General features: G+C 40.9%; 1 protein-coding gene across 3 annotated transcripts; it reads left to right on the forward strand.

The window, feature by feature from the left end:
• The first annotated feature begins 627 nt into the window (after positions 1–627).
• LOC114703403 (cobalamin binding intrinsic factor-like) lies at positions 628–15,614 on the forward strand. Of its 3 annotated transcripts, none has more exons than XM_037204888.1 (9): positions 634–738; positions 2,896–3,072; positions 4,180–4,293; positions 4,723–4,863; positions 6,313–6,494; positions 9,309–9,486; positions 10,544–10,745; positions 12,392–12,510; positions 15,377–15,614. In XM_037204888.1, exons 1-9 carry the CDS (start codon positions 639–641, stop codon positions 15,436–15,438), a joined length of 1,275 nt encoding a protein of 424 aa, XP_037060783.1. In that variant the 5' UTR covers positions 634–638; the 3' UTR covers positions 15,439–15,614. The 3 variants fall into 3 exon arrangements, with proteins under 3 accessions (XP_028740060.2, XP_037060783.1, XP_037060786.1); XM_037204891.1 differs by lacking the exon at positions 634–738 and adding an exon at positions 2,039–2,218 and having other exon boundaries at positions 15,377–15,612; XM_028884227.2 differs by lacking the exon at positions 15,377–15,614 and having other exon boundaries at positions 628–738; positions 10,544–10,674; positions 12,392–12,478.
• The last annotated feature ends 2,334 nt before the right edge of the window (positions 15,615–17,948 follow it).

A 17,948-nucleotide genomic window follows, 5' to 3' on the forward strand; every position in this document is an offset into this window, starting at 1 on the left:
CAATATTTATACTTTTTACATGCTTAATTCGAAAGGAAACTCTATGGAACTATTTTAGCACATATCTAGAAGAGATCTCTTAACAAAACTAACTTACATTAAAAAGAAAACTTTATAGTAAACATCTAGAAAAAAATCTCTTAACAAAACTAACTTGTTTTCTTTCAACAAGATAGAAGAGTACACAAATCATAAGTTACCATAGTAAAAATTATAAGTGAACTCAGCACTGCTTTATTTCTGAAAGTTCAGAGTTCATGGTCAGCTTTAATATCCTTCTGAAAGTTTTCCTGACAGTTTGAAGTCAGAGGCTAATTTATCAATGGCTCCAGCTTCCCTAGACCCTGGAATTCAGTGAATGTCCTTGTTAAGGGCCTTAACACTTGCTGTGAATGGCTGAAACACTTGGGACAATGCCATTCCCCCAAAGTCACCTTTCCCCTCAGGCTCTCTCAGCCATTCTGGAACTAGCAGAAATGTGCTCAGTAGCATCCAGAAGGGGGGCAGAACTGGGTTAAATAGAAGGAGAGGAAACTATCATCAAAATATATTGTATGAGAACAGAGTCTACTTTCAATCAAAGGAACAAATGAAAAAATATATTTTTATTTTTTATGTATAAATGTTTTCTCAAATAGATGTATGTGCACCACATGCATGACTGGTACCCTGAGTGGTCAGAAGAGGCCACTGGATCCGCTGGAACAAGAACCACAGATGTTCGTGAGCCATATGTAGGTGCGATACTGACCCTGGGTCCTCTGTAAAAGGAATAAGCACTCTCAATCGCTCAGTCGTCTCTCCAAGGCTGATATTAATAACCACTGGGTAATATTTAGAGAGAGCTGAAAATAAAGGCTAATACATTTAAATACATACCAATTGGACAAATATCTTGTTCTTTTAAGGCAGTACTTGTAAAACTTACCAAGGAATGAGCAATACTTTGAGAGAATTTCATTTTAATTCAATGTATTGAACTTTTACCTTAAAAAGATAAGATCACATATTGATATCTCACATATCACATTCCATTCATAACTTACTCAGACCTTTATAACTTGGTAAGGCTTGCACTTTCTTTCTGATGCTGGGAAAACATCCAGCTATATTAACCTTTACATTCATTTTTTTTTGCTAAAAATATTTTCATTTTCACACCTTTTCAACAATATCTTTTTTTCCTATGTCCTGTTTTCTTTCTGTTTTATTTCCTTTCATCATATGATGAAACAGAGCAAAATAGTAAATTAAGTTAAAAAGAAAGTCAGCTCCAAACTTCATGGCTAGCACTATAGAAATAAATTAATATCTCCAGTATGTATAGTATTAAATTATGCAGCTTTGTATATTTCCCTGCAGACACCACATAAAACAGTTCACTCAACAATAGTTTCTGCATTGTAAAGTCTAGGAAATGTTCTCATATAGGCATGCTTGTTTTCTTCATTGAGCGTAAACAGCAGATGGATCAAAGCAAAATGTCAATCAACTGAAGTTTACATCATCCAGCAGCAAAATAGGAAAAGCCCTGATAAAATGTCATCTCAAGGCAATGGCTGAGTAGTTTTAGACAGATGTTCCCCTTGATCCGGTAGGTGGAAGAGCAGCCCAACAACTGTTTCTATTGTAGATGTCATTATAACTAGAGACAAACAAAAGCCCCATCTCCTTGAAATAGTTTTCCTCTCAGCTGTTATGAAGGCACAATGCCTTTACCCTTGGTCTCTTTTGCTGTTCACATTGGTGCTTGTCACAGAGCCAGAGACCATCCTGACTCAGGGTAGGGATTGTAAGGGCTGTTGAAACCAAAGCGGTTTTGCCTCAACCACTTACTCAGGAATTTGTCAAGAGATACTCATTATTTTTGCTTCATTACCCAATCCTTGGGTTCTTACATCATTTTGTTGCTTAGAAGCCACCTTTACACAACATGGAGGGCCTATACAGTAAGTAAACTGAGATGGGTAAATGGAAATGAGATACATCAAGGTAGGAGGGGTCAGCATAGGTATTTAAAAGTGGCTGGGTCTGGAGCAGATTGTTTTATAAAATAAGTGAAACAAGAGAAGGTAGAGGCACACCTCATTAGCAAATACTGGTGTTCGTGGAAAGGGAGACGTGGACAGCACAAGAAAGCAGGGCATGGCTTGGCTTACCCTCTACCTTCTAAATGTTCTCTGGGCTATGGCAGGAACCAGCACCCAAAGCTCTTGCTGTGAGTATGGTGATTATTCCAATGGCAAAGAAGCAGTCTCCCTCCAGAGAGGCAGAGATCTCAGGCACAGTTCTACTGTTGAGAGAGGGGTGGAACAGCAATCACTATAGGAGTTCTGAAGAGGTAGGCATAAGTCAAGGATGGAGACATAGTCATCTTTCATGACTTCACAGAATAATTCTTGGAGAGTCAAGTCAATGCACTTTTTATGGAGAGAGCATGAATTATGATTGCAGGAACGTTGGCTGCTGGAACAAGATAGATACTTAGTAGTAACTAAGACTACATGGGAGGCATGAATATCTGATGAGCAGATTATGCCTAAAATCATCAATATTTTTCATGAAAGAGTAGAGGGAAGTAAATGTCAGAGAAAACAGTGACTAATAGGATATGAATAGAAATCATGTTAAATACTTCTGAGATGTACTGCTCAAAGTTAACACATGAAAAAAATCACTTTAAAGATAGAGATTGTTGGAGAAGATGTAAGGACTAATGAGCCTCTAAGAAAAATGCTGATATTTTCTGCATTTCTTTTCTGTCTCCTCAAATCTCTCAAGCCTTCTGCTAAAAGGCCTAGAAGACACAGGAATGACACTTCTGGGAAAGGGATGAGGGCTGGGGGGAATGAGGGATGAGTTGTGGGGTGTTGCAAGTGGCTTTCCTTTTCTCAGCTGTCCCCCCAGAACAGCAGCCCTGGGTCAATGGCCTACAAGTGCTCATGGAGAAGTCGGTGACGAAGTCAGACTTCACAAATCCCAGCATCCTGATTGCCATGAACCTGGCCGGTGCCTACAATCTGGAGGCCCAGAAGCTCCTGACTGACAGGCTCATGGCCACTGACAGTGCAGGTTAGACACTGGAGCCCCTCCCCGAAGCCTGAATCTTCCACATACAGGCTACCCCGGACCCCAGGTCTCTGTCATTGCCAACCCCAATTCACTCACCTTTCCCTGTACAGCAGAAGAACATCAGTAGCTAAACATATGTGACATCGGAATAGTCAGGGAAGAGGGGAGGGATGCACAGGGAGCTCCAGACTCAGGGAAGAAAGCAGACACTTCTGCTTCCAAATTTACTGCTTATGAAAAAGTCACTGGATGCCACTTACTCATCTTGCTCTCTAAGGACACAAACAATAACAATAGTGGCAGTAACAACAAAGTCTAGGGTCAATTCACTTCACATGAACTGCCTTGAGCTTCAAGATGCATGACAAGTTTACTTTCTGCCTCTAGGTCTCCCCTGACTTTCGTGGGTTTTCTCCTTTCTTTTCTAAACAGACAGCACAGATTCTTTTCTTAGCATATATTAAACATAAGAAATAATTAGTTTCATTGTACAGTCATTGATTCACATAGACAACACTACATTCAATGTTTCTTCAAAGACTTATTTCCACATTTCTTTCTTTAGCAAAAAAGAGATTTTAAAATAATAGTGCACTACTGAAAAATCCAAATCCTAGATTTGAGGCTCTGAATATATAAGGCTGGTAGATGCTGTGTATGGTGACATACACCTGTAAGCCCAGCACTTACAAGAGTGAGTTCAGGGCCAGCCAGGGATACAGAATGTCTCAAACATTAAAGGGAGTTAATAAGCAGCCACTTAGAGATGGGTTAGTCAGGTGGCTCCATGGGTCAAGGTGGTTGTTACACAGGCTTCCCCATCTGAGCTTGATCCCCAGAATCAATATAACATTAGAAGGAATAACTGCCTTCACAAAGATGTCTTTTGACCTCCACATCTGTGTTGTGGCTAGCGCACGCACGCGCACGCACGCGTGCGAGCACACACACACACACACACACACACATAATAATAATAATAATAATAATAATAATAATAATAATAAATACGTAGTTTAAACTTAAAAAAACAAGTACTCAGTCTAGCCCTTGGTAACACTTTGCCCTGTAATGCCTGCCATCATAATTCCTTTCTCTTTTCCATAGACCTGACAAGCGGGCAACTAGCGCTCACCACTATGGCTCTCAACTCCTCATGCCGAGACCCTGGAAATAAAGTATCCGTTCTGCAAAATAAAATGGAGAACTGGGTACCTCCAAGTAAGACCTCGTGGGGAGGGAGGGAAGAGTGGAGGGCATCGTCCTACGGACAATTTTTAACCTGGAAAGGAAAATTATAGAAGTAAGAAGAGCAAATATCAGGAAAGAGACACAAGGCCGCCTCGGCTCTGACAATGCCACTAGTGAGACACTCAGTTCTCAGTCAAAATGAGCTAGAGAAGCCAACTCCCCAGGCATGGACTGGGCAGCCACCATCCTCCCCAGGGTCAGCACCATCCCTCTTCTCTTCAGATGACAGATGACATTCTTACTCTGAGAAGCACTGATGTCATCCTTTGCCAATATTGTCTCTTTTTGTGGTGACAGGTTTTCCAGTGATTTCTATTTAAAAGCTCTGGTCTATGCTACTCAAAACGTCTCCAGAGTGGTGAGTGTTAATCTAAGGATGGTTCTCTGTTGTCTTCTGAGGCCCCGGTGCTGCAGCCTCAGCCTTCTATGGACCCAGTCTGGCGATCCTCGCACTGTGCCAGAAGAACTCAGAGGCAACCTTACCCATCGCAGTGCGCTTTGCTAAGACCCTGATGAGGGAGTCTTCTCCCTTCAATGTGGGTAAGTTGATGCCATCAGACACTGACCAAGGTGAGAGTATCAGGGTCACAGTAGACAAGAGGTAGTGATGGAGGGGGAAGCAAAGGAGAAAAACCTTCCATGGAGGTAGAGCTGGGAGCCATGCAGGTGGGGTGGATGAAAAACATTGAACAAATGTTTGTTGGACTTGTGAGTTAAGAACAGACCTCCACTGGGACAATAAACATGTCACACAAGTTAGAAGTTATTTTCAAATAAAATGGAGATAGATGTCTTGCCTCAACCTACCCTGCACTCCTTAATGTATACCAATTCTCCCATATTCTGTATATTTCAAGATGTTTCTCCTTTTTCCATCCAAATGTCCTTTCTACAAACAGCTATTTTCTGAAGCCAACACAGGGACCTTCTTATCCCTTTGTGTTACCCACACTGGGCTGCTTATGAATGGAATCCTTTTCCACTGTGATGCTGTTTCCTTCTTTCAACCTTTCTGTGTCTAATGATCTTTCCTCTGTTGGGGCCCCTGGCATGGACTCACTGTCATGGCCCTCTGCCTCCCTCTAAGCAATATCATCTCAGGCTTTCACTCACTTCCACAGGCCTCAACAGCAAGCTTTTTTCTTTTTACTAAAGACAAGCAGGCAGATACAGTCTAGGACCCTTCCCAGGGATCAAGAACAGGCTGGTATCCCTCTCCATCTGGAACCTCACACATGGTTGGGACATCTCTGGCAGTTCAGTAATTGAGGTGGACCTCTTTGTCTTCAGATGTCAATAACACTGTCACTCTTAATGGAGCTATGAGACTTTCAAATGAGGTGACAAGGGCAGTGAGATACAGTTGCCATCTGGATAGCTTTTTACTTGTTCTGGTCTTGTCAGAACTCTCTCATTTGGCCCACACATGTTTACCACACACAAATAATGAAAAGTCTCTCTGTGCTGGGTGCTATGGTGGATGCAAAGTTCCCACTGCCCAAGCAGGCACACAGCCCAGGATCCACACACATGACACAGAATGCTGACAGAGCAAAACAGTCATAAACTACAAATGCTGAAGAGACTCAGGCTGCTGTGCTGGGAAGACCAAGATGCCTTCACTGAGGTGTGACAGCTGGACCTTCCAGAACTGCTGACATCTCAAAAGATCAACCTCGACATGAGAGAAGTGGGATTGAACACACTGCCATTTACACAAGTTAAAGTTTCAAAGTCTGGAGCTGTCCAGTGGTGTACATTTGTTTTAAAGCCTGGCCCTGCTGCTTCCTGGCTGTGTGGCCTTGGGCAGTTCCTTTACTGCTATGAACTCCCACTTCCTCATCTCTTAAATGAAGATACTCATAAATCCTGTTTCATAGTGATCCCAAGAACTAAAGGAGGTCCTGTCACTAGATCACAATAAGCACCTGATGAACATTGGCTGTGGTGGTGATTGTGATGGGGGTCTGTCTTCCCTCTGTCTTCCAGACACAGGAGCAGTAGCAACCTTGGCCCTGGCTTGCATGTACAACAGGATTCCTGTAGGTTCTCAGGAAAATTACAGAGACCTGTTTGGTGAGGCATTGAAGGTTCTTGTGGATAATATCAGCTTGAGGATCAAAGATGATGGCATCATTGGGAACATCTACAGTACCGGCCTTGCCATGCAGGTAAACCTATCTTATGTGCTCCTAATCTAGGACAGAATAATAACCCTGAACTGTAGCACCAAGGGACTTTGTGTCTACTAACACACCTGGGAAACTCCAATTAATGTGATTTGGGGTCAATTCCTGAACTGCTTTGCCTCATTTTCTCTACTAGCAAAATGCAGGTATATGCTAGCTCATAGATAATATGTAAAGACAAACTTAAAAGAATTCATCCTCCTTTCCTGGAAAAAATGAAACAAATAAATCAAGAATTTTGAGAGTTTATTAACAATAATAACTAGTTTACTAGTAACAGTCATACACTATTGAAAGTTTGATGCATACATACTAATATGAAGGCGGCTCTTCTGCTTCAAACTTACCAGGAAAGAGTTTCTTCTTTCCCTCTTATCTTTAGTCACAAAGAAAATTGGTTTGTATTTAGAATGATTAATATAAGTAATCTAAAGATGACTCAAACACATACACACACACACACACACACACAAACAGACACACATACACATACACACACACACAAACACACACACATACACATACACACACACACACACACACACACACACACACACACACACACACAAATATAACCCAGTAAATAGTAGAGCCACGTCTGCGAATCTGAGTCTGTAATCCATTCTGTGCCTCCCTCACATATCTCCAGGAAAGATGCTCCTTGACAGCCCCAAATCCATCACCATCTTCTAGCCCCTGTTCACTAGAGCAGGAATCATCCATGGAGAGCAGAAGTATCTATAGTGGTGGGGAGATATTAACAACCAGAACCAGAAATTATAGTCACAATTGGTCAAATGCTCTAGCCCATACTGAAATATTATGTTGTAAATATCTTAGTAAATTAAGAGAAAAAAACCACACCATGAACTCTCAGCCTCAAAAACACCAGGAAAGGGAGAGGGCTGGAGTTATGATGTCAGCCCTAACCTTTGTTTAGCTCTTGGTTACTATTAGAAGGAAATGGTCTCCTAGGAGAAAAAAAGAGAGAGTGGTGTTGGTTCCCTCTACACACTAAAAAAAAAAATTAGAGAAGAGTCCAAACAGCATACGTAATAGTCAGTGTCAAGCATAGGAGTGAAGACAAATCACCAGTCCAAAACACCATATGTGGAAGGGACTAAGAGCAAAGCCAGCATTTACGGTCATGGTCACTGGAATTTTGTCATGAAACAAAACATTTGTCCCACAGCTGACCCATACAAAAGCATCCCCAGAACTCATGTCTACAAATTCCTGTGGAAAGCAGGCAGCCTGAAAGAATGAGGTTAAGACTGGGTTTGGCAGGTCAGGCCACGTGCTTAACCTTGTCTAAGGAGTTTGATTGTTTTAGTGCCAGATGCAGAACTGTTTACTTTGCTGATTTGGCTTAGAACTTCTATTTGGGATTTCATCACTTTCTAGGTACACTCTGGTAGATTATACCTGAGAATAAAAGCTTTTCCTATCAAAGGGTAAGACCTCATCCATATCCAAATACCACTCACCATGTAGATTTCTTGTCACTTAAGAAACATAACTCCTCCCTACCTGCCTGCTGAGGAGCATCTACCTGGTGCCTCTTAGACCAAACTGCCTTATAAAGTGGCCTCAACAGGGAGTAATGGTCTGCATTTGCCAAAGTTAACAGGGTGACCATACCTGTCACAAATGTCCAAGTGCCCACACTGCTCTCCCTAGCTGAAACAACTATCTCTGACTCCCCTCCACCTTCTCCCATTTTCTCTTCCAGCTTCATGCAAATGTGTCATTAGCCAACAAAGCTTACTACCATACTTGGTGGCTCTAGTTAGCGTAACTGTAAAGGAAGGGAGGATGCAATGAGTTTCCACATCATGCCTTGCAAAATGCTTTTCCACACTTGCACACTGGACTCTCAAATGATACCCACTCCAAAGACGAGCAGGATTTATATTTTCTAATTTGCCCCAAAGAAAGAAAACTAGACAAGCATAAGTGCATCACTTGGTATAGTAATCCAAATTCATTATTCCACTTCCAAAAGCCCAATTTTTAAAATACCAACTTAATATTTCACATTCCTGGGTGTGTCCAAGGCTAAATGAAGTGGTTTCAAGAAAAACCATAATAAAAAGATCAAATGATGGCATTTAATAACCAGTTTTTCTCTTTCAGTATTAGTGAACAGGGAAGGGCTGGTTGGTGTAAGAATCCACCAGTCACTGTTCCCAAGAACTCCAGTGCAACGCAGAACATGATTCCATCCCAAGGCCAGGGTTGTGGAAACTATGATTGACAGTCCTGACATAGACATGGGCTTTTGGAGAAGGTCACCAAAAGGTGTTCATGACAACACAAATCAAAAACAGTCTACTGCATGTGCCAGTCCAGCTGCCCTAGACTATAGCTCCTTCCGTGGTTTGCTTTGTTACTCTTGTTCCATATTTTTTTTTTTTTTTTTTCTTGTTCCATATTTTAAAAACTATTCACAGATACAGCAGTCTTGGCTGTATTTCCTGACTCTAGTCAATGACTAAATAATTGTTCAGTGGCTATTTTTTAAAATCATTTGTCGGTGTTTGTTTCTTTAATTGCTTTATTTTATCTCATGTATATGGGGTGTTTTTCCTACCTGTATGTCTATGCATCATATGCATGCCTAATACCGGAGGAGGCCATCTATAGAGGGCAAGGCCTTGTGCTGCTTCAGTTTGAATTCTGGAAGATCATAATGATTAGCAAGAAAGTTCATTCCTCCTGAGAGCCAACTTCCTGCCATACCTAATCTTTCCTCTCTTTCTCTCTGCTTGCCCATACCTGCCCCCTCTCTCCTAGGCTCTGTCTGTGACACCTGAGCAACCCATCAAGAAATGGGACTGCCAGAAGACTATGGATATGATACTCAATAAGATTAAGCAGGGGAAATTCCAAAACCCCATGTCCATTGCTCAAATTCTCCCCTCCTTGAAAGGCAAGACTTACCTAGATGTGCCCCAAGTAAATTGTGGTTCTGGTAAGAACTTTTCAATGGCTTCCCCTTTTATAACATAAATTGCTACTTAAAGTACAATGGCATGTGGCTTGATGTTGAGTGGAATATTAGATTGTTTTGTCAATTCATCCCAGATAAGTAGGGCTATGATCTCCAATTCCCAAGCATGTGTACTAGTCCATAGCCAAAGTGCCTAGCTTAAAAATTCAGTTCCTTATACTGAACACCTACTTTAATGAGGTAGATGGCCCATGGTCAACACAGGGAGCTTCATCATTTGAAAAATGTACTGCCAAACATCACACATGTCTCATCTGCTCTTTACAAAGTCAAAAGAGAGACATGCAGATGAAACTACAGACTTTACAGTAATGAAATCAGTATTAAATAGAAATCAACATCATCTACATCACAAAGGCAAAAAGAAGCGGAGAAGGAAGAAGGAGAGGAGGAGATGAATAACCGATTGTTGATTTTATTTGGAAGGCTGAAAAGGAACAAATGAAATTCACTCAAGCCTTAAGGATGTAATAATGACAGCCTGACACTCACAGAACACCAACAGGATGAGGTAGAAGCATAACATGTTACTTTGTAGCATTTTGTATCCAATCAAATACAATACTGAAATATTTAAAATTCCTATTGCCCATAAAGACCCTTCCTAAAACTTTTGTCACTCCAGAAAATGTCTCTGAAATCAACTCCTTCAATTCTTTTTTTTCCTCATCAAATACTTCCGCTTGCATCCACTAGTTAGTTTTGTATAACAAGAAGAAACTATAGCGCCTCATAGACTTCAGTGCCGAATCTACAGGAGCCAAACTCAAGCAAACCCACTGCCATCGTGTGAAACACCTTAGCCTGACTCCCTGTGCTGCTGCCCAGTGACAGCACAAGTCTAACATGGAGTCCTTCCCAGGATTCTGGAATAGTTGTCCCAGTATTTTGTTGAATAGCCTAAAGGTTACTATTTTCTTGAAATCTTTTCTGGGATAAGTTCCTGATAACATTGACTTTTGCATCCATCACTCAAACACCAAAATCTTTAATAAACTTGGCCTTTTTGCCCTCACAGATCATGAAATGCCACCAACTCCAGCTGACTATCCTACTCCTGTCCCCCGCTCAGTGTCTAACATTACTGTCATATACACCATAAACAACCAGCTGACAGAGGCTGATCAGCTCTTCAATGAGACTATCGAGGTTAGTGTGAGGAATGGATCTGTGCTATTTGCTGTCCTAGAAGAAGCACAGCGTAAAAACTCCATGTTCAAGTGAGTAGTGCAAGTGATGTTGTCATCCCCCAAAGCCATACTCAAACTCCTCCATATTCTCTCTCTCTCTCTCTCTCTCTCTCTCTCTCTCTCTCTCTCTCTCTCTCTCTCTCTCTCTCTCTCTCTCTCCCCTCTGTACTCTCTCTTTTCCTGTCTTCATCTCTCCCTCTCTCTATCCCTCCCTCCCTCCCTATCTCAATAAGATCACATAACATGTAACTAATAGAGTTCAGAGCTAAGCATGTATTTGATTGTCTTTGAAATTCATGTTTCTACCCACTGTCCTGTTAGGTAAGAGTAGAATATGGAAATGTATCAGAGGGGAGAATTAAATGTTGGGAAATGTTAGTCATTTGCAAAAAGAGGAAGTATTAGAGGAAGATAGGAAGGTCACAGTTTAGTATCAAGGAACTATGCCAATTCATGTAGAACAGAAGAGGACACTTGAGGACCAAACTCTCTGGAGACACTCTACAAGTTTAGCATTTAATATTGCCTCATTTTTCTTCTGTCTGTAAATATAAAAATGATACATGATACATACATAATAGAAACTTGGAGAGAGAGAAAAAACACAAAGAATAAATTGCCTCCACAACCACAAAATAATCAGTTATTTAATAATCTGATAGAAGAATCCATCCCTGGTGCATGAGCAGGCTTTTTGGAGACCACTACCTCTGATGGGACACCTTGTGCAGCCTTGAGGCAGGGGAAGGGCTTGGACTTGCCTCTAGTGGTTGTGCCTCCCCATGAGAGGACTTGCCTTTTTGTGGGGTGAGTGGGGGGTGGGTTGAGGAGGGAATGTTGGGGGTGGGAGAAGGGAAGAGAGGGATCTTTGATTAGTGTGTAAAATGAATGAAAAATTTTTAATTAAAAAAAGAAAGAAAGAAAATAATCTGATAGATTTTTCTATGCATAGTACAAACAGTTGTGATTCTTCATATATATGGGCTAGCATACATTTCTCTAAAATTTAAGTCCTTTATTTTTTTAAATGTATTTTATTTTTAATTACATAAAGAATGCATATGCACATATGAGTGCAGGTACCTATGGAGGCCAAAGGCACCAGATGACAAGCTTCTTTGAAGACAGTACTCTGAGAATTTGGACATCACCAAAGTTGATCAATAATAGAACACATCCCCAAACGATCCTCATGCACACTGTTCTCTATGATGGCTACTGCTTTTATTGTCATGTAATATTCTATAAGGGAGAACCTTGGGCACTAACTGAACCATGGAGATGTAAGAGTAGAAATGTTTTATTGTACATATATGAAGGGACTCATTAGTCTGGAGTACTCACCATACCAAACAGAAATTAACCCAGGGAATCTGGCAAATGCATACTGTGCAAACTAAACTGTTCGTTCTAAATAACATATCCATAAAACATGACTATCTAAATATGGAAATACCTACCAACATACTCAAGTGAAAATATAAAGAAAGACCCCTTTATCTATTAATTGAAATTCCATTTTAAGTGGCAAGATTATATACTCATTATTCATCTGCATTTTCTCTTTTGAACATTATTTGAATCTGCTCTTTAAAGCATTTGAACATCTGTCCTCCATCTTGCCTCCTGTTGTCTGACTTCAACTGAGGGGGTAACTATTTACATTTTATTCTTAGATTTGAAACCAGAATGACATCTTGGGGCCATTTTGTTACTTCTATCAACAATATTGCTGGAAATGTTAATCACAAGACATACTGGGAGTTCCTTAGTGGCAAAATGCCTTTGGATGAAGGTAAGGAAAGCAAAGGAATATGTTTTTCTTCCACTTGGAAGGCTACATTTATGAATTCTTTAATTAATGTACTTGATAAATATGATGCTGTACGTGCTTATGATAAGGATATACATAGGAACTGAGTGTCATATGTAGTCATTACATAAATACTCTGCAATTTTTTAGTGACTCTTTTTACAGGAAGGTAACTAAATCCATGAAATGTGATGTGAATTATATACATTGGTGATGAATTCTAAGTAACCAATAATGCATAAGTGTAGCATTAAGTAAAGAAATAAAAGCACATCCCCCTTGGGGCCACTTTATCAAGAGCAAGTTCAGATTTGAATTCTCTACTTCATTAAACCTGTGCCTTCCATCCTCTGTCTTTCTGTTGCATGACTCTGAATCTGTGCCTGCCTGAAGAAGACTGTCTTGTCAGTCTGTGGCCTGTGTGTGCTGTGTGCACCTGTCATGTGTCTCTGTCTGTGTGTCTGTGCCTCCCAAAGGACTTTGCTCTGTGTTTATTGAACAGCACAGAGAGTATCACATGAGGAAAGAATGAGATACTTTACAGAAATCTTTAACAGTAATACAAATATCACCAATGTTTACAAACCAATTTCCATAAATGGATGCTTTCAAACTTTATGGTAGATTTTAGGAAGTTGCTTTCAACTTCTTTATTGGCTGCTTTCAGTAAATGATACACATGCATTGTTCTGGGTAAGAGGCATGGAAGAGTACATAACTTAAGAACTTAATATTACAGCAATCCGTTATCTTGGGTTGTAAAAGATGATTATATGGGAAATTCAAGGCAAGTATGTTGATTCTTATACTGTTCTCAGAAATGGAGGTTAAGCAAAGAGGCTGAGTACTCAATAAGGTAACAGTCTTAAATATTAAGTGACCTCAAGTTATATTATTAACCCTACCAGTGAGGTCCAGCAAAAAATTCCAGTCTCTTAGAATGCAAGAGATTTTCATAATATCACATCACCATGAGATGTCAAAGTGATCTGTATGAAACACAAGCCTAGAATTTAACAGAACAGACAACCAAGTCCAGGTTCCCAAACTCTAGGACAAGTGAGCTTTCTAACATAGCTTCATCAAAAATTCAGCCCTCACCATCTGTTTAGTCTCTCACAGAAGGAATGTTGTGATGGCATTTATGTGGTAAATATAGCTAATATAGTGAAAATCAGATTCCAGCAAAACCTTAATTTTTCTGAATGTTTTGCATAAATGCTGAAACATCTTCCCACTTAAAGAGCACTGAGGCATGCTTTTGTCTAAGCTTCAGGTTGACCTGACATTGATTGTTACCATGAGGAGGACTGTAAACCAGAGTCACAGGAGGCCAATGCTGTATCCTGCAGGCTCTATCCTCCAGTTTCACCATGGGAGAGATGTTTTGCTTGTCATCTACCATATAGTTAGGGAAAACTGGCCAGTCAGAATTCATGAGCTGCAGTAACAGGTTTTGTAGAAAGTTCTTCTCATAGTCATAATCTACATTAGACAAATAAGGAATCCGTCTCTATAGCTATAAAATGGAAATACCACTCCTTGGGCTGTTGTAAGGATTAGAAAATTGATTACAAATATTAACTACAATATCTTTTGCAGATTATGTGTTCAAAACACTGTTATTATTGTCATTTCTCCCACCACCTTGATCTCAAGAAATCACTCTGAAATTTTAAAGGGATTCTTCCCCTTGTCTGCCAATTACTCCCCTTCTCTGGGAGCAAGGACAGTAAAAGTAAAGAGATCAGGTTCAAAAACATTTGAGCATGAAATTGTCATACTTCCTGTTGCCTGAACACCTAAAAGATAAAAGATATCAACATCATCTATCCTTCTTATCCTGAAAGATCCTCAGCCTACTGCCCCTCCTATTTCTTACAAAATCTTCCAAAAATAATTGAGATTCTCCCTTGAATACTTTAATTTGAGCTATTTATTGTATGATTCCTATGTAGCAGATATTGTTTCTGATACTAAACACAACATTTCAGAGAAAATATTTAACAAAATTTTCTACATGAGAGACTGGCACATCTTAAGGGGTTACCCCCAAAGACAAGATCCATAAAATGGCAACCTAAATGCTAAATAAGAGAAATATATAGATATTTGTAAAGTAATATAAAAAAGCAAATACAAGAGGAAAATAAAGTATCTTTACCAAAAAGAAGGGGAGGAGGAGGGAGGGAGGGTGAGAAGAAGGAGGGAGGGAGAGAGGGGAGCCACCCCACCCGTCCTAGGGTCTGGAGAGATGGCTTCACAGTTAAAAGCACCTACTGCTCTTGCAGAGGACCCAGCACCCACATCAAATGACTCACAACAACCCGTAATCACAGTTCCTCTTCTGGCTTCCACCAGCACCTTCACACATGTGGTACACACACACACACACACACACACACACACACACACACACACACACACACACACACACACACATACACACACACATACACACACACACACACACACACACACACACACATACACACACACATACACACACACAACTAATAAATCTTTTTAAAAGAAAGAAATCCCTAAACATGGCTAGCAAGAGCTGATAACGACATTTGACACCAGACTTGGTGACCTGAGTTGGATTCCTGAGACCCACATGATGGAAAGAGAGAATCAACTCTGACCTTCACATGCATGCACCTACACACATACACACAAACAAGTAACAATAACAAAAATATTTTTAAAGAAATCCTTAAACATCCCAAATTCATATTTCTGCCCACTTCTCCTCATGGCAATCTAACAAGCTTAATGGGCTGATGTTTTAGTGTGGGAAGTTTACGTGCACCATGGACATTTGTTATCCTTTGCCTCTTTCCAGGGGTTGATTATTATATTCCCTCCAACTATGAGCACATCACAGCCAACTTCACTCGATACTGAGGAGGATCTTCTGCTGAATGTGACCAAAGGATGAGGTTTTTTTTTTTTCCATTTCATTATAAATCTGTGCCAAGAAAAGTTGATGTTAACAATGCTACTCCATTCCTGATTTAAAAAACAAAACAAAAAAACAAAGAGCCAATATGTGGTTCTTTCTCTCCATTGTGACTTATGAAATAAAATTTCTGGCTTCTCAAAACTGACTCAGTTGTCATTTACACGTATGACAAGGGAGAAGTAAAGCCCCAGTGATTTGGGAAGATCAATGCAATCTTCTGGATTAAACAACACACTCTCTGTCTCTGGCTATCAGATATTTTCTTATCCCTCTCTCCTCCTCCTAAGAACGATAGAAAGGGGAAAGGTAGGAACTGGACTCCCACAGTCTCCCACAGATGGTGCCAGAATGTGAGGCTTAGGTACAAAAGGATATGAGAGTGGGCACCACGGGAGTGGGGGCGGGGGGCGATGCCTAGTAATGAATTAAGTTGAGGGGGTGGTATTGTATTCTTCAGGAGTAAAATTTTAAATATGAAGCAGAGTAGTTCAAGTTAAGATGCAGCAAGTCTCTCTCTCTCTCTCTCTCTCTCTCTCTCTCTCTCTCTCTCTCTCTCTTAATCTCTATCTACTAAATTAGGTCTAAAAATGTTAGTATAAGTAAGTCATAGAAGTTTTGTGAAGTTTAGTTGGAGAAATGTAGGCCTAGGTATATTAGGGTAGAATAGGCTTTAAGTACAGGGATACTGTGAAACTTAGAGTAGTTTTCCCCCAGAGTACAGACGGGACCTGGGACACAGAGAGCAGCATCCAGGACTGAGCAGATGCTGCGAACCTGGCAGTCGCTTCAGAGAGTGCCAGCTTCAGAAAGCAGCAGCGTGATCGGGTAACCTAGTATCAACAGCTGAGACCCTTGAGGCATCATCGCAGCAGATGCGCACACCAGAAGGGCCAGAGAACAGGTGCTTTTGAGTCTGCATGTGTGCGTTTGGGGATCCCAAGGTAGGCCTGACTACTGCGAGCAGTGGTGCAGTGGTGGAGCAGCGGTGCAGTGGTGAGCGGGGGAAGCCCTGCAAAGGCCAGGCAGAATTCCCCAAGAGCACCACTGCCTGCCAAGGCGGTGTAGGACACAAGGGAAGCTGCTGGCTGATAGGACAGACGCCCAGGCCAGAATGAGCCCTAGCATGGAGAGAGCCCCAGAGGTATTGAAATCCTCTCTGCAATGAAATATAGAGTGTCTGAGTCCCTAGCAGCAGGATATAGCAACAATGCTCCAGGCTGAATGGTGGAGATGCTGAAACTCAGGCCAGTCTGAGCTCCCAGCAGCAGAGTAAGGTGGAGCTGCCCTGAGGGTGGCAATCGACTCTAGAAGCAGGGCAGCACATGGAGGTTTCTGGGACCTGGAGTGCTGCATGCAAAGCCATCAGCGGAGCAGGTAATGGGACGGGAGGAAGCCACAGCTCATAGTGGCTGGGTTTCCTCCCGGATTGAGGTGTTGATTTGAGAGCTGTAGCTCATAGCAGCAGGCAGCATTCAGTGGTTCAGCACAAGGTGCAAGAGAGCTCTAGGGCCCAAGGCAGGCCAGTTATGGGAGACTGGGACTGTAAAGGCAACGGCAAGAGCCAGGAGACAAAAGCCATGCAGTTTGTTTGCTGTCTGTAAGGTCTCTTTTGAGAGGAGTCTGCACCAGCCAGCTATTGCAGCAGCTAATAGCCTTAGCACTAGAGCAAATTGCCTTAAGGGAAGGATATAGACTGCAAAGCACTGATGTTGCTGAGAGCTGAAGTGCAGAGGCTCTGGTTTGAACTGAATTATGTTCAGGGAAGTTGCGTTCAGGGAACTGCAGTAAGTTTTGGTTATGGGACTCCTCATATTTGGAGCTGTTTGCTTCAGAGTCATTACGACTCTGACAGCTATACAAAGATTTCAGGGCAGCTGATGAGCCAGGCCCTGATTTTGAGTGCTCAAAGGAACTTTAGGACTGGTACCAGAACTGTCCTTTTGAACCTTTCAGACTTAAGAAATGGAATGAACAGGAGTGGTTTAATTGCAATGTGACAATTTTGAATTCACTTACAAATGTAGACTCTATCAATTGTGATGATTTATGAACTGTTTTGTGTTTGCATATATACTTTATTAACGGTGATGACTCATGAACTGTTTTGTGGAACTGTTGTGTAGAAATGAAACTTTGTGTTAAGAATGGAAGTTTTGTGTAGAGGAGAAATTTGCTTTTCTACTCAGGCTCAAGTTGCAGCTTAAAAAATTATAAAGAAAGGGGAGTTAATAGTTCTCAGTCTCATCATTTTAAAAAATATATATTTTCTTGTCCCTTGAGTGAATTAACATTAACTTGTGTTAATGTACCCTATGTTTTGTTAGCAAAAAATGTAAATACTTCTATGAAGAGATTGCTTTTGGATGTTTGCTAAAGTTTAGGAAGAGTAAATAGTTCTATTGGGAGTTTGCTTTTAAGAATTGTAATTGTGTATGTTAGAATTATATTAACC

The sequence above is a fragment of the Peromyscus leucopus genome, chromosome 1 (assembly GCF_004664715.2).
Source record: "Peromyscus leucopus breed LL Stock chromosome 1, UCI_PerLeu_2.1, whole genome shotgun sequence".
In the NCBI taxonomy this organism is placed as follows: domain Eukaryota; kingdom Metazoa; phylum Chordata; class Mammalia; order Rodentia; family Cricetidae; genus Peromyscus; species Peromyscus leucopus.

What these genes read in the sequence shown, in the direction of transcription:
- LOC114703403 (XM_037204888.1), top strand. Translation starts at nt 639, where the DNA reads ATGTATGTGCACCACATGCATGACTGGTACCCTGAGTGGTCAGAAGAG. An exon ending in TGTTCGTGAGCCATATGTAG is followed by an intron (nt 739 to 2,895) that starts GTGCGATACTGA and finishes TCCTTTTCTCAG; the next exon opens with CTGTCCCCCCAGAACAGCAG. An exon ending in CCAAGTAAATTGTGGTTCTG is followed by an intron (nt 9,487 to 10,543) that starts GTAAGAACTTTT and finishes TTGCCCTCACAG; the next exon opens with ATCATGAAATGCCACCAACT.